This window comes from Seriola lalandi, unplaced genomic scaffold (genome assembly GCF_002814215.2).
Source record: "Seriola lalandi dorsalis isolate HSWRI2012SDOR001 ecotype SW California unplaced genomic scaffold, Sedor1 jcf7180002054579, whole genome shotgun sequence".
In the NCBI taxonomy this organism is placed as follows: domain Eukaryota; kingdom Metazoa; phylum Chordata; class Actinopteri; order Carangiformes; family Carangidae; genus Seriola; species Seriola lalandi.
In genome coordinates, this window is record NW_019525132.1 from 1938298 (window position 1) to 1955309 (window position 17012).

At 40.7% G+C, this 17012-nt stretch overlaps 1 protein-coding gene across 1 annotated transcript; it reads left to right on the forward strand.

Annotated features, from left to right (window-relative positions):
• Positions 1-712: 712 nt before the first annotated feature.
• Positions 713-10638, forward strand: gxylt1b (glucoside xylosyltransferase 1b). The gene is made up of 7 exons (XM_023417890.2): positions 713-979; positions 2352-2562; positions 2688-2819; positions 3000-3251; positions 3462-3585; positions 3773-3945; positions 8768-10638. The coding sequence occupies exons 1-7, from the start codon at positions 777-779 to the stop codon at positions 8927-8929; spliced, it is 1257 nt and encodes a 418-aa protein (XP_023273658.1). The 5' UTR covers positions 713-776; the 3' UTR covers positions 8930-10638.
• Positions 10639-17012: the final 6374 nt, after the last annotated feature.

The following is a 17012-nucleotide window of genomic DNA, read 5'->3' on the forward strand; positions in this document are numbered from 1 at the left end:
TAAAACTGTCATATCCCTTAGCCATGCTTCCCAGTCATTTTCATGAAATCAAATGACACCGTGATCATTGACTGTTCCTCGTCTGTTAAAAAACAACTGACCAGAAGAATTAACCTTTGGCTTTTAAGCTAATATGACAGGGTCCTCATTAAACATATACTGTTCTGTGAAATCTGAACCAATCCGTCTGCTAAGGAAGATGGTGCAATACAATCAAAAGGACAGGAATGGCTACTAAATGAACCATGTCAGTTTTGTATATAAACTGTTAAGTATGAAGTTCCAATGTTGAGTTAAATCATTTTTTAATATTGAGCAAAGGCTCCAATTAGGTTGTGCATAAATGAAAACTTGGGTCTCACAGCGACGAATAAATTGTAGGGTCTGATGTGAGTGCCATGGCCACAGAGTAGCCACAGTGCGTTGTTACATTTTCTTCCCTCGGACTGTTAAATTGATACATTCGACTTCTTACATTGTATTGGAACCTTGCAACATGCCATGCTACAGATAAAGGGAAGAAACACGTACAGATAAATTAAGCTACTAGAGCATTTTCCCCAAAGCTCGATAAATAAATGTGGGTGGAAAGGTTTGCAGCGCCACGATACGGTCGCCAGAGGGCGTAGTTGCGACGCCTTCTAAACCCAAGTAAGAGTTTTATTTTCTAAACTTTGGCCGGAAGTGCGTTAACATTGCGTGTGGCGTCACATTATTATTGTATGCCTGTTTTTGTGTCATGACTTTAGCTCCGAGTTGCGTTTACACACTCCATAATGCGGCGTTACATACGTGCACTGATGCTGTGCATGGTGTTTGCCGTGTTCTCGGGACTGTATGTTTACAGTAAGCTGTTTTACTCGGACGCACCGGTCGGTGGGAACGGACCAAAGAGGAGTTTCATCCCACCCAGAGTGACCGGAGCCAGCCGAGGGGCCGTGGACAAAACTGGGCCCCAAAACACACACTGGTACAATAGGTAGGACTGGATATTCACGTCTTTACTGCTCTAACCGGGCTCAACTGGAAAAGGTTACATTTCACATGTTAAACGTGGACACAGTTGTAGATTTTTACTCTGTACGGTACTAGTGATGTATAGGAATGTGACTGAACGGCCCCGTGCTGACGAAGTACACTTCATTCAGTCGTAACTTTCCTTAATTGAAGACTATAATGACGTGAGACCTATCCAAACAGGTGTGTGACTTAACTTGCAGCCCTCCTGTTTATTCATTCATTCATTAATACGTCACTAAAGTATACAGGTATAGGAAAAATGGCCTACAACTGTATGTCTGACATAGGCCAAACTAGCCCTACATTTTGGCAAATTTTCATTGTAAATTTGATAGACTATCTTAAAAGTAAAAGGAACATTTCATCATGTATGATATCATTAAATGTTTAATGTATGTGTAATATATGTGTAATGTAGTTGCGAATCCACCTTTGTTTTTCACACCTGACTGTTTATGTCTCCACCAAATGTACGGATTTGAGGAGAAGGGTAAATGGGAGGAGTAGCAAATAAAGTTCAAAGGAAGAGACACAGGTTACTGTTAGTGTGGATGTAGGCCAGGCTGGGTCCATTGAGGAAAGACAAAATCCATAGGGTAGACTACCACTACATAATATGTGTAGCGGCTCTGCATGAATTGTTCAGTTTGGTCAGGGAAAAAAAAAATCACTGAAGTGATATTTTCAAATTACTATTGTTTGACCGAAAGTCCAGATTATAAAACAGCGTTTACTATGACATCAGACAAAGGAAATTGTCAATTTGTCACATGTGAGAAGCTGGAACCTGGAGTGTGATGGTATTTTTTGCATAAAAATCGACTAGTTTAAACCAGTTCAAAGACAGTCAGTCACACAGCCAATCTCTAATCTGAGGAAAAGTCATTTAAGTATGAAGAAAATGTACTTAAAAGTAAACACGTAAAAAGTTCTAGGTGTTGGAAGGTTGAACAGTATGACCAGTTTCCGGGACAGATTCAAGGATATGTCACATATGTCACACACACTGAATGGCATGATGCTGATGTCAAAACATCCTCTGGTAGCTTGACATTTTGTTAATCTCTTTTACAAAAGAGAAAATTGGAGTGTGTGTTTTTATGCAATAAAAGCTTCTTTCTTTTTTACATTTTAAAATCATGTTTCCTTTGGTTTCAAAGGTCATAATAAAGAAGTGTATCTTTATACTCAGGAGAGGGCCATGGGATGCTTTAAATTTAAAAATATCTTTGTATGCTTCCTACAGGTGGAAAAAGCACCTCAGAGCATGACTCAGAAAATTTGATAACATCACTTATAAGATCTATCCGGCTCTCCATCCTCTCACTCAGGTACATTATGCGTCAGCGGGGTCAGCTGGAGGCGGGTGGTGGCAGCATTCAGAGCACACCCGAGCCTCCCATGCACCTGGCCGTAGTGGCCTGTGGGGAGAGGCTGGAGGAGACTCTCACCATGATCAAGTCCGCTGTACTTTTCAGCATCAAACGCCTCTGCCTGCACATCTTCGCTGAAGATCAGCTACACGCTAGCTTCATGGAAGCTGTGAGTATTAAAGTCTCAAAACTGATCTGCATTGCTTCCTGTTGACTGAAGGACTGAGAATGTGTGTTTACCATATCCTGTGTTGTAAATCTCTGGTTGCAATTAATGTGTCGTCTTTGCTGCAGCTGGAGTCGTGGCCTGGCTTTATTCGCTCCAGATTCAACTACACAGTCTACTCCATCAGCTTCCCCAGTGACAATGCAGCCGAGTGGAAGAAACTCTTCAAACCCTGCGCTTCTCAAAGGCTTTTTTTACCTGTGAGTTTCAAATAGACTAGAATACATATCTGACGTGATTTAGGTCTTTTCAGTTATTTATTTTCCCTTTGTCACTTTGTTAAACCTTAGCAGAACATACCAATACCATACTCTATTCAAAACACAGAGCATCCACGTCCCAAGTGGCAAATGTCTGTGTGTCTCTTTGAATCTGTGCAGCTGATCCTGAAGGACATCGACTCGATAGTGTACGTCGACTCAGACATCCTCTTCCTGCAGCCCGTGGACCAGCTGTGGGCATTCTTGTCTCGCTTCAATTCCTCTCAGCTGGCGGCCATGGCCCCAGAGCACGAGGAGCCCCGCATCGCCTGGTATAGCCGTTTCGCCCGCCACCCCTTCTACGGCACGACGGGCATCAACTCAGGGGTCATGCTCATGAATATGACGAAGATGAGGAACACGTTCTTCAAGGTAGGCCCGAACAGTGAAGACACATTTCCAGCTGATATTTGGTTTAGTGTATTAGTGTACCACCTTTATTGGCCACAAGATGTCCTCCTCCTGCTGCAGTTGCTGTGCACCAAGGCTCCTGTTGCAAACTGAAGCTCCCAACACTTAAACACTAACATTTGTGCACACTGTAAAGATTAATATGGTTAATACTTATTTGCGTATTGACAGAATGACATGACGTCTGTGGGACTGCGTTGGGAGGAGCTGTTGATGCCACTACTCCAGAAATACAAACTCAACATAACCTGGGGGGACCAGGACCTTCTCAATATAATTTTCCATCACAACCCCGGTAAGAAGCACAAACACTTAGCTGCAGATTGGAAAATTAAAAGGTTGAATTACAATCGATTGTTCAAATGTATGCTTTAACATGTCAGACATCAGCATATCAGACCTGTAAAAAAAAAATCTACTGGACGCCTGCTGTGTTGCACTGATTTATTAACTTAAGCATTTGTGTGCATTTCCACCCCCAGAGATGTTGCTGGAGTTTCCGTGCCAGTGGAACTATCGTCCGGATCATTGTATCTATGGCAGTAACTGTGCTTCGGCCGAGGAGGATGGCGTCTACATAATGCATGGAAACAGAGGGGTTTACCACGACCACAAGCAGCCCGCCTTCAGAGCTGTTTACGAGGCCATACGAAAGGTGGGCAACGCCTTGGGGTGGTTAGTGAAGCATCAGTACACTATTCCATATTTAGCCCCTGTGTTTTCAATATGCATTATGCTCTTCTTATTTTCTTCTACACATTCTTCCGTGTTCAGCCAGGTTTATGGATTGTACACAGCAGTATTTAAACACTGTTCAGACTGGAAAAGGTAGCGTTAAAATACAGAAGTCTCTACATGAAAGAGGGGAGAAAAAAAACTTTAGATTTATTTGCTTGAATGTTATTTAATGTTGCCCCCAGTGAATAAAACTAACTGCACTTCCATTAATAACGTTTTATAGTTCATTATAGCCACCTTTTGAAAAGCATGTGGGGGGAAAAAAAAAAAAAAAAAGAGAGAAAAAAAAGCTTTTGATGTTCTGGCATTTATTGGCAGCTCAATGATCTTTTTTTTGTTATTATTGAGACCAAGTGAAAATAAGGCATGTGCAATGAAATTTAATAACCAAAAATGTCAATAATCTAAAATATTAAGTGGAAAAAAAGTCAGTTTTTAGTGTCTGCCCCTGTGAATTTAAGTCTTCAAAAGGCTCTGTTCTCAACTTTTATGTTTTAACAACCCACAGCAGTTTAACAGGTATAAATTGATGGTAGAAGTGGAGCAGCAAAGGAAGTTTAATATCGCAGCTCATCATGAGAAAAGAATGGAACTCTTTTTTTTTTTTTATTGGAAACACCCGCTTTGTTGTTACCACCCACTTTATTGCATCATCATTTTTCCTTTCCTTACAAGTGAGGTCGGTAAGTTTCCTTCATGTTTCTCCTGTAACTGCCCTCTTTTTAAAACAGTGACTCAAAGAATCGATTGCACCCGGTTAATGTCTCTCGGGTACATGAAGGTTAAACAAAGTATGTTGAGCCTTTTCAAAGTGTTGAAGGTGTAATTTAGTGCAACATCTGATGGGAGACAACCTTTTATAACCCCAGTCACACACCTGCTCTCCCTCCACTGCCCCGTTTCTTTACCCTCCTAGATGAGATTTTGGATTGGTGCTGACCCCAAAGAACTTGAGTGTTGGTGACATTAGATTGTCTCCACTGAGAAACACTAATCTCCACCAAGGACAGAATGTTGGAGTGAGCGCTAATTTCCCCCATGAGGATCTTTATGTGTTGTTTACCAGCAGTGTAATGGTATTGATGGCAGGAGTGGCATTTGCTTAATGAAGCCATGAATGTTCACTGTCTCATTGCTTTCCTATTAAACATAGATCAGGGCAATGGCTGATCCATACCTTTTTCTATAGCCTGCAGTTAAGACTGTGGCTTTATACGACAGGATCAATGGTGGCGGTCGACACATGTACCTGCACTGAATATGCTGAGCCTGAAACCCCAACACAAGGGCCACAGCATGCATGAAAACACACATTTCCACCCCCCAATACCTTATGTAGGTATTGATACTTTAATAGATATGTGATTAAGTCTGGTTTGCCAAGAGGATGGGCGAGTATAGATTGATCCTGTGAGTGTTTAATCTTACTGGACAGACAGTTTCATCTGTTTCAGCTTGTTCATCTGCAGCAGAACCTCAGGCCATCTGTGCAGTGTTATGAAAGTGAATAACAAAGAGGACAATACAACACCGGCCGCTCAGTAAAAAACATGACAGTTCAGAAAACTGGCATAAGAAAGAGGCCTCAAATGCAGACTCACAAGGCAAAAGTAAAAGAACAAAGTTTATCTTTTATGCAGTTTTCTTAAACTTTTGCATAAGTGCAACGCTGCCACAGAAAGCCAACAAAATGAACAGGCAACAGTGACAATCTGGCAAAATGGTGATTACTGCTTAGAGATCCCATATATACTGGAGTGTGATTACTAATTTGGAGCAGGTGTGTAGTCAGGTGACCAGTCAGGTGAGGGGTTTGAGGCGGGAAACACACTGAGGATGTTGAGAGCACAGGTGAGGAGTGACGAGCTGAAAGCCTAAGCCCCGAACCCTGTCAGACTTAATTGACGGCACCTGGTGAGTGATTGAGCGCGAGAGGCTGGGACCGGACTTTTGTGACGTATCATGTGACTTGATGATATGTACATGTTGGGACTTTTGATTTTACAACAGGGACATCGAAGCCCTGTTATCAGCCCTGTTAGCCCTGTATTAGTTCTGCTTGCTGCCATTTTATGTGGTCAGTCCAGCACTCATCCCTGATCCTGAAGCCCAACTACATTAAACAAATCTCTGGAAATTCTTTTTGAACAAGTTGTCTTCCACATATTGATAGTTTAATTTTACATGATTGTTGAGCTTGCTGCTCACCAAATTCATGTACTGACCCACTGCCAATGGTAAAAATGTTAAGACAAAGGCGCATAAACATGTCACTGATATTGGGCTGCAAGAAATGTTCTTATTTTGGTGATTCTTCAATTTTTTGATTAAATTACATAAAAGACATCTGAAAATTGAGGAGAATAGCTATTTGACTGATGTTTTCAGATTGCTTGAAAGCAGCAATTCCGCACATGAGAAACTGGAACCAGCAAAAATCATTTATCAAGCAATTAATCCGATAATTTTCTTTTCCTAGCTTTCTCCGTGCCACACTTATATATTCTTAATGTTAAACAAATGATAACTGCAGCTTTAAAGTTAGTCTATTTTTGTTGTATCCTTAAAGTGGCAACCAATGTAGATTAGTGTCAGTGCCCTGTATCCTTATACAAAGAAAGTGGAATAGAAACAGCAGTGCTCCTCCCTGTCTGTCTGCCTGTCTCTGTCTCAAGCAGACCACAGCAATCTATCCATTATAAAGCATCTCCTCCCTCCCTCCACTGCAAAAAAGCTGAGCCCAGGAAGCAGCAGTAAAATTTTACAGCCGATGGTACATTTAGAGTTAGAGTGTGCACACCAACAGCGCCCCATCAGCCACACAAAATCAATACACCAACTGTAAATGCAACTTTATGACCAGTGTGTGTGTGTGTGTGTGAGTGTGTGTGTGTGTGTGCGTGCGTGCGCATGTGTGTGCGCAAGTACGCGCTCATAAAAACTCCATTCTCTTTGTGACCCAATATCAGGGACCCAACCACAAGCAAATGAGCTGGCATAAAAAAATGGTAATTCCCCTTTGATTTCCTCAGAGCATTGTAAAGGCTCCTTCATTATTGGGAAGACATGAAATTTCTTCTGTAATCCCCGGTTATCACTGGACGGTAAGCCTATAGCATAAAACTGGTTCCAACAACAACGTGGACTGCTTTTATGTTTTGCCCGACTGACCGATCAGATTAGATTTAGAGCCCCGTCTGAATTCAGCATGCCTCGCGGATTTAGTTTTTAATTTATCCAGGGAACGATATCTTCCAAGCCCAAATGCTGCCCAGAGCACCACTTTGCTTACTCACTGAGGGAATCTGATCAATTCCTCTGAAACAGTAGGGGGTTGAGAGTCGTCCTGAGGGGAGTTTTGACACTAGTTTGGGATTTTATCTGCTCATTTTAAGTTTTCAGGCATACGCCTACCACCTTTAGGCTACCACCACTCACATTTTCCAGCTTTCCTAAGAAACAGGGAGCGTTTGAAGAGTACAAATCATCTTACTTGGCAACACGAGTCCAGATGGATAAACAAAGTCTCCCTCATACTGTATGAGTACTTATAGTCAGTACAACTCCTTGTTATAGGATATAAAAATGTGTAGTTTTTCGTCAAAAAAGATCTTTATTATCACAATGCTTCATTATATCAGATCTTTACATTTAAATTTAGTATCTTTTTTATCGTTTTTTAAAATCTTTTTTTAGTTTACTCTCGATAACCCATAATGACAAAGTGAAAACAACTTTTGCAAATGTATTAAAACAACAACTGAAATCTCTTATTAACAAAAGAAATCAGACCTTTTTTTGTGCCACTACAAATTCTGATCAGGTGCATCCTGTTTCCTTTAATTAAAGCAATTTCAACTTATTGGACGTAGTCTGGGAAGGCACACACCTGTGTCTATAAGGTCCCACAATTCACACCGCATGTCAGGACAAAAATAAAGTCATGAAGCCCAAAGAACTAGTATATAATTGTGGTGAGGCATAGATCAGGGCAAGGGTATAAAACTGTTTTAAAAGCTGTGATTGTTCCCAGGAGCACAGTGACTTCAGTAATTGTGAAATGGAAGATTCTCTGGTCTGATAAGACAAAGGAATAACCCTCTAGGCAAAGCTCCAAACACTCTGGCCCTGTTCGGACCTGGCATCATTTGGCTGAAGAGCAAATGCTTGCCCTTGAGCTCACCATGGCTGAACAGGCTGTGGAAATTACTGAGACTCTTTTTAAGAAACTTGATGACATGCAGAGGGTCTCAGGGCAGCATTGAGCGGAACCCAAATCTGAGAAAAGAGAGCGACTAAACTGGAGGCTGTTCAAAGAAGTGAGGCACTTTTGGAGGTCACAGAGAAGCTGAAAAAGGAGGAAAAGAAACAGAAAGCTCTTGTTCGAGTCACCATGGAACTCAATGAAAGAAATGGGTTTGAGAGTCCATACAGGGAGTTACCAACTGGAGGCCATTTAGGTTGTGGAGGCTCTTCAAAGCACAATTTAATGTCAAAGAATGAGGTGCTTTTTTTGGGCAAGTAGATATAATTGGAACTACAGTTAACACCTAGTAAAGCAGAGACAGACTGTTGTTGACAAAATGCAGCTGCTGTGTTTCATCCACGGTGTTTTAATACTTTATAATATAAATGTATTTGTGCTTTCACCATCTTGATGCTTTAGACCAGCTGCAACCACATTTTGAAAACAAGTCATCACATTAAACCTAACCAACAAATTGTTTTTGTCGTTCCAGTACTCATTTGGCGCAGACCCAGTGACTTCTTTGTTGGATCCTTTAGAAGAGGAACTGTTGAAGACAACACATACTTATTGTGGTAAATCCCACGCACTCTTCACCAAGAAACTGGCACACAGCCTGGCAAATGCCAACAGGAAGGCTCCACGTGGACGGTGACAAAATGTAAGCTGGGATAGAGGCCAGTAGGATTTTTACAAGCTCGGCTACCAAGATAAGGAACAGTGCTTATTGGAGCTAACCATTCGTACTTGCTGGCCTTGAGCAAGACATTGAACTCTTAACTTCTGATCCTACAAGCTGACTGCAGCTTGCCTGCTTTGAACAGCAGGGTTTTTTGACAGATACAAAAAATGACACTGTGGAATAAGTGGAGTTTTTTTGACTACTTTGGTGAACATTTGCTTAATGCTCACTGGTTAGATTTCCATCCAAACATTTCAATAATTTTTTTTCACTGGATTCCGAGAAAAATCTGCAAAAGAAAATGAGAATTTCTGCATGTTTCCATCCATTACCATTTTTCGATTTTACAAATAGGTGGTGGCACTAATTCTCTAGTCATTTGTGTCATGCATTAATTTGAGGAACGTTACAGTCTCCTCATCGTCCAAACAGATTTGATGTTCATGTCCACCGCCATCTTTTTGTCTCTTAAATGCAGCAGAAACTTTAGTAAATCTTAAAGCCACATGCTTCATGTATGTCATGATTCGTTTGTTTGCATTGCACTTTGTCACATTGTTACAACTTTTCTCCTTAAGTCCAGCTTTTCTTTTTTTGGGTGGTTTTTATTACATTTTTATATTTCACTGACAACTGGAGATTTTATTTAAACCAAAAAGCATCTAGTGTCTTCCTCATAGTAATTTGCTTCTTTCAGAGCCTCTGGCTACTGACTGAAGGTGCAAGAGATCTGTAAAAGTTTGGAAGAGAAGCTCTTGACTTTCCATATTGGAGAATTTATGAACTTGTAAAACACTCTTAAAAAGAGACAAACCATATCAGAACTGGACAAAAGGCTTTTTGCAGGGCCTGTTTTTGAGAGATGTATGTGCGGGGCCATTTTTTTCAGCCTTTAGAAACCACTCAGCAACATGGAAGAACAGTCATTTAAGAGAATGACAGTGAAGTGATATTTTATTATTTCAGTGCAAAGTGATTCTGCAAATTAATGCTGGGCTTTATTTCTACAGTGGCATGGGTGGAGCATATGAAACCTCCATCAGAGTATTGTTTGCCTGTGTAAACATTTGGTCTTTTCGTTGCTATGTTACAGGTTACCTTGACCTAAGCGGCAAAAAAAGAGAAGGTAATTTTTAATGTGGTACAATGTCGGTTTTGCAGTCTGTTTTTCTGATGACATGTTACATGTTTTGTTTTTTTGTTTTGTGAAATGAATCGATACATTTCCTTATGTTTCAGACATTGCTGAATAATACGATACTATCTACTCCTTTTTTAAAAGGATGTGTTGCGTCAATCTAGACACAGATATGATAAAAATTCTGTTAATCTAAAATTCACAGCATAGCTGACATACATTAGCCTAGACAATGCAGAAAAATGCTACTATGCTATTGAACATGTGAATAAGCTACAAGTTCTCTCCCGATGCCAAAGTATTTGTTTTATTACTTTAATTATGGGTTTTGCACCAGTGAATGTATTTTGAACACTAAGGGTTGAAATGTTGGAAGTAAATGTCAGTGTTTACATTATGTTGGTATGGGAAAGGATGGTATAAGTAAGGATATCCTTTGTGACATTACTGTGTTTACTTGTTTATATGTCACTGTCAAGAAATTAAATTGCAGTGTTCTTTTTTTTTTTTTACATTAAAGATGATATCAGTTTTGTAAAATTTGTACAGCATTGTGTTATATTTAACCACCAGAGGGTAGCATTTTTTCATATGTCCACTAGTGCTTTTTTGAATTAAATGTGAGTATTTGTTTTGAGGAAGGGAAAGTATAATTTATCATGGACAGAATCGAAGGGAAAAGTCATTCAGATAATCATAAAACAATTTATGAATTTGGAATTAATAGTATTTACTTTTGAGACTTGTAACAGGGGACTTACATGGGTTTGGATCAGACAAATACAAATACAAATCTTGTTTGTTTTTTTGTTTTGTTTTTTTCTCTTTTTACCAATATAAGGCATCTTTGCTACTTTATTCTAGAAGGATCTAAGTTGAAGAAGATTGATGCTGTGTTTCTAACACCTCCTTGGGCTGATCAATGGACTTGCCAATAATCTATGACCAGGCCACCTGAGATGCAGCACCATCTCTGCCCCAGCTTGGTGCTCATAAAGTGTAAGTGATGGACCAATAGCGCGGCCACGTAGATGCCTGCCTGTGACGCTGTATGGCACTGACTATAGGGAATGAGTTTATGCTTATTCCCATTAGGTGGGGGATATAACCATCTGTTTATTGTTCTGGAGCTAGTTTGATTTATTGGACCAGAAACATCCTTCATTCATCACTATATATCGTTATGAGAGCTTATCAATTACTTTTATTGACCTGTGTGCTTAAATGCAACACGTAACAGACCAGGTCCCCAGGGAGAGAGAGACAATGGCTTGAATTGAGCACCATGGTGAAAAATTCAATATCGTCCATCCTCCATGGTTTCATTTTCCTGAAACTACATGTTTTATGTTGTAATAAATAACTCATATTTTATTTCTTTTGTACCATCCCGGCTGGAAAGGGAAACTATTTAAAATAAATATGTGACCTCCGGTGTTTAGAGTGGGTCAGAGTGGAAGACGAGGAGAAAATGGAGACATCACAGATTAATTAAATGTACATCCGTGTGAGTGTCTGGTTTTTTTTGATGGACAAAAGAGAAATAAATAAATAAAAATCCCACTAAGGTTGGCTATTTTCTCCCCATTGTAACAGGACAAAATGTTGAAGAGGAGAGGTGAGCACATAGTGGGAGGACAGAGAAAAGGCTGATGGAGTGTGTTGGTGATGAAAGAAAAGAACAAGGCTGCCACAGCCAATATAGCAATTAGAGCACTTTGCTGCTTCAGAGCTCTATCTTTTGGATATTGCTTGCCTGAAAACAGAGTTGGCCCTCAACATTGTGTCACCGAAAGAAAACAGAAACAGATTTCTAAAGAAAGAAACATATTCCAGGCATGTGCACAATTTGGTGGAAGTACAGTGTAGAAGTGAATGAATAGTGGGCTAATTAAGAACTGTGTTCATTAATCAAATAGAGTAAACAAGCACAAATATGAAGAAAAGTGTGACAGTCACTGAGCTATGGAAAAGCTTTAGAAGAACCTGAAGAGGTGAAGTGCAGCATGAGAAATCACCACTCGTCAAGGGAGAACCTTACCTGCTACTCCAATGTTGGCTACACTGATGCTGTGAGTCTATAAACACAGAGACACTTAGTTTGATGCCCTGTCTCACTCTGATGTTATATCTATTATACCTGCCAATACATGACCAACATACCCTAGATTCTGGCTGATTTTATGCCCGTGTCACTTTCACTTTCCAATAAGGCATTGTAAACTAATGGATTTATTAAAAGTTCCATCTTTTGTCTTCCTTCTTGTCAAAACCTGATGTCTACATTTCCAACAATGCACCGCCATGACAGATGACAGTTCATTCAGGGATTCTGGCGTGTTATGGATGTAATGTTGCCTTGAGCTGCTATCCTCAAGCAGGGATGAGGAGCGGGATAAATTCAGCAGGTTTTGCGCAACTCCGTCTGGAGCCATAATAAGCTTTATACTAGCCAAGGGTCCAATAGGGTCAGGGTGACGTGAATTTCATCATCAGAGGGTGTATGGTAGGCTGAGTGCAGACGTCCTTGTACCAGTCTACAATGGCACCGCTGACAGTCCAAGTGGACTAGAAAGTAGTATAATAAGAACAACTATGCGTCCTTGGTGTCCGTGTGCACATCCATGAGGGAGTAATATTGAGGCTGTACTCTCCAAGACCTGTAAGCAGACCATGATGTGTAAAATCAGTGGAGGAAGACAACTTACAGTAGCGTTGTGGGCCATAAAACCAAAACAATGAGCTTAAAGGTGCTAAAACTATCCATAGAGCTGAGTGAAAGGTGCAAAACAGGGTAATAATTCTGCGTGGATTCATCACATTATGCGATTATAAATATAATGATTAGGGCAGCTTTAAAGAAAAAAAAAAAAAAAGACTGTGCTCCAGATGCTCTGTGGCTCTCGAACCGTCGATTGGAGCCTTAATGAGATTGTTATTAATGACTTGCTGCTGGTCTATAAAGCATTAATAAACCGTTATATTAACCATTAATAAAGCATTAGTAGAATAAAAAAACCCTTAAAAGTTTATAAGCAGGGAGTGGTGACTATTTCAACATGGGCTTTGTGAGCTTTGGCTGTGCTTGTGTATATTTGTCATTAATACTGAGCACACTTTGATCTAAAGTTCCGCTTATTCATAAGGTTTGCCTTCGAGAGACAAGACAGCACCTAATGTTGACAGCTTGAATCTGACACACACACACAGAGTATATGGATGCATTATGCACACATGTTCAAACACATATATCCACTGCGAGCAAGAATTAGGTGGAGCAGCACCACACATATATATCTATATATGACTTCTGCTCCGCACATTTGAGCATGTATGTCATATCGTACTCTTAGATTGCACAGCAGGGGGTCATTTACATGTTGTAATAGGGTCTACATATCACTGCTGTAGAAGATGAGAGAGAGAGAGAGAGAGTCACACAGGCCTGAATGTTCCCCACAAACAGAATGTCATGTTCTGCACTTCTTATTTACATGTGTGCGACTCCAGGGTACGTTTGATGCCCAGTGAGATGGAATTTGACATCTTTGCTCACGCTGACACCGAATTTGCTTCAGCGATTCACTCGTACATCATATAAAGAGAGACAGTGATGATATTACATATATATTTTAACAGATTGGTTTGTTTATTTCACAGTTTATTTTCTGCGAGTGTGTTTGTCAGATTCGACACGGCATAAAGCCACAAAGCCAAGCCAAAGGATGCCTGCCCAGCTCTCTGTGTAAATCTTGCTGCTTTCAAGGGAGCCAGCACTCAGGAATCTCCCACCCTTATCAGGCTGTCTGCCAAATGTGGTCCACATCCTTGTTTTTGTCCTCATCACTTTGTAAGCATGTTTATTTTCTTACTTCGTATTCATTTGTGATTTTCTTCCTGTGTTTCTAAAATCCTACCTCTTCACATTATTTCTACAAGAATCCACCTTTTGAAATCCACCTCGGTGTCTGACCCAGTTTCTCATGCCTTATTTCTTTTTCTCCTGCACCCATCAGAGGGCACACAAACTTCCAAAGACAAACCACACAGTGAATACAAAAATACCTATATGCTCATCAAACATGCTCTTTTTTTTTTTTTTTGGCTGTTCGAGAAATGGTAACACAATGTTTTCAAAGACAGATTGTGTTGCAGAAGTTCTCACCTCCAAACATTTAAAGAACGTCAGAATCTGTGTAATGCTAGCCTCGGGGATATGAGCTCCTTCCCTTTGTACTAGACCTCAGGCGCACATGAGAGCCAAAACAAGGCTGTTACAGTAAGACAAACGCTTCCAAGGACAATAAGTAGACGTTATTGTCTTTTAAACCCATGTCAGGTTGTTGAGCTGCTGCTTGCAACAAAACGGGATGTTCAGTGGCGGTTAGAAGTGGTTTTAGTCTCTGGATTTGCTAATAATATAAAAGCTAGCAACAGCTTGACGATTCCCCAGGGTATTAGCTCCTCACTTCTGTTTCAAAGGAAAAGTATGACATTTTGGGACATGTTTATTCACCTCATTACTGGGAGTTTGATGAATACCACTGTCATGTGTATGGCAAGCTACTGCTAGCAGCTGGCTAACTTGGCTTAACGGTCATTTTTACACTTTTTGGGTTTTGTTCAAATAAAAATTTTATTAATTGGTGAGGTAATCACTGTTTTAGAGGTGCTGGTAGGTGTTTTTTCCTACTTGTGGACTGTGCCTGTCAAGGTTAAGGTACACAGGTAACGTATCGACAGGCTGGAAACCAGGAGCAGGAGCCTGCTGGGCTGCCGACTGGAGATCAGGGCAGGTGTCGGAACAAACCGCCAACTGGGAATGAGGAGCAGGTGTTGGCCGGACCGCTGACTTTGGGAACAGACGATGTCGAATGGGACCCCCGACACTGGAATAGGTGATGCAGCTGGGCAGCTGAGAGCATATAATCCTTTCAGGAGCAATCCATGACAGTGCCAGGCTAACTGTTTCTAGCTAGCTGAGAAGATCTATTTGTTAAATACAAAGCTGTAGCCAGTAGCCTGTTAGTTTAAAAACACAACACAACTTTTACACTTTAGTTTTAGATAGAAATGTTTGATAGATGACATATAGTGTTCATTCGTGAGCTTAAGAAGTGCTCCTAGGTAAATGTTGTCACCTTTTGGACAGAGCTGCAGCAAAGGCAGAATTATTCATAATAAAAATTTTTCTAGTACATTTTCTTCAGAGAATATTCGCCGGATGGAAACTCAAAGCTATGTGCATTCACATAGGAAATGCACGCACACACATCACACTAACACATGGACCCTGTCTGCTCTCCCTTGTATACAGATCCCATGTAAAACTTATAGCTCAAGCATAGGGGACTGACATCTGAAATGAGAGTGACCCTGCCGCTTTTATATCCCAACATACTCTGACCTTCCTCCTCTTTTCTGCGCCGCATCCTCAACGTGCCACAATAGATTTCCCATTACTGCTCCCTCATTCACTCCATCCCTCAATCACCGCTCGAGAATATTTACCGCCAGAATGATCTGATTCAGAAAATAAAAAAAACCTTAGCGTGAGCTTCTCTGTGTGCCTGGTCCTTCACGTGGTTATGTGAACTTTTGTGTATGGGTCCAAAAACCTCTATGGAAGCATATATGTGTGTATGACTGTGTGTGTATGTACAGTGTCTGTGTGTGTGTGTGCGGTGTTTAGTGTATAGCTTTATTATGTTCCAAAAGCCCAGAGCTTATCTTTTCCTTTCTCCACATTCTACCCTACACTCCACACTCTCTCACTCACACACTCTTTCCCCTGTGAGCTTTTCAATTAGGTAATTACAATGGCAGTGAATAGAGCCTGCCTGGACACTGGCGCTCTATTGTAGAAGCACCTGTCCCCCCACAGACAGCAATTACCTGCCAGGCTGTAGGGGAGTTTCAGGCTATTGTCTGAATGCATATATTTGTGTGCGTGTATGAATCTGTGACTGTGTCTGTATGTGTCTTCACTGTATGTGCGTCTACACAGGTGTGTTTGTGTGCACACCCATTTGAGCTCTAAAGAGTTCATTGTGTGTGTGTGTGTGTGTGTGTGTGTGTCAAAGCGGACATCATGCAAGAAGAGGTTGCACTTAATAATATTCAGTGGCAGTGATGGAGGGAGTTTTTTTTTAAAAAAAATCTATTTTTACTTGAATTCATGCTTACCATTATAATATCAACCAGTTTTTCTTTGTCAATACGTGGGTTGTATATATTTTATGCCAGTGAGACCATGGGTGGTGTGTGAGCAGCGTGAGTGGGAGCACATCATCATCATTTTGCCTGGAGGGCATAGTGGCTCAGATACTGCCGCCGCCGCCGCCTACGAGCAGCACGTTCTCCACGTTGTTAAGCACTTTGTTAACATTTTAGGTCCTGCTTTGGTTTTGTCTCAGTGTGAGCAAGAGGTGGAAACAGAAAACAGCGACGAGAAAACTTGGGAGTGATTTACAGAATGCTCCTGAGCAGGGCACAGAAATAGTTGCGACTGAAATTTGCCCTTGTATATCTGCACTCTGCAAAAATGTGACGTTAAGATTGATAAAGGAGGTTTAATCAACTTGACGCATCATCACACACAATTTGAATTGGCTAGTAATGTGCAGTTTTGTTTGTTTTCATGATTCATAAAACATTATGATGTTCCCTGCTTTTTGCTGGTGCATCGCTTCATTTCAAATGTGTTTTCAAGTAAGACAAGCTGCTAATGGGAAACATGGCATCTGCCCTCAGATAATACCCTAAAACAACAAGTTTTATAAATCTCCTGTTCTTGAGAGAAAGACATACTCTAAAAAAAACTGACAACATGTAGGCATCTCCATTGCAGCTGTAAAAGTATGTTGCCCCCCGTTGAGCAATTCTGGAAAAAAAAAATTGCACAACTCAACAAGGATG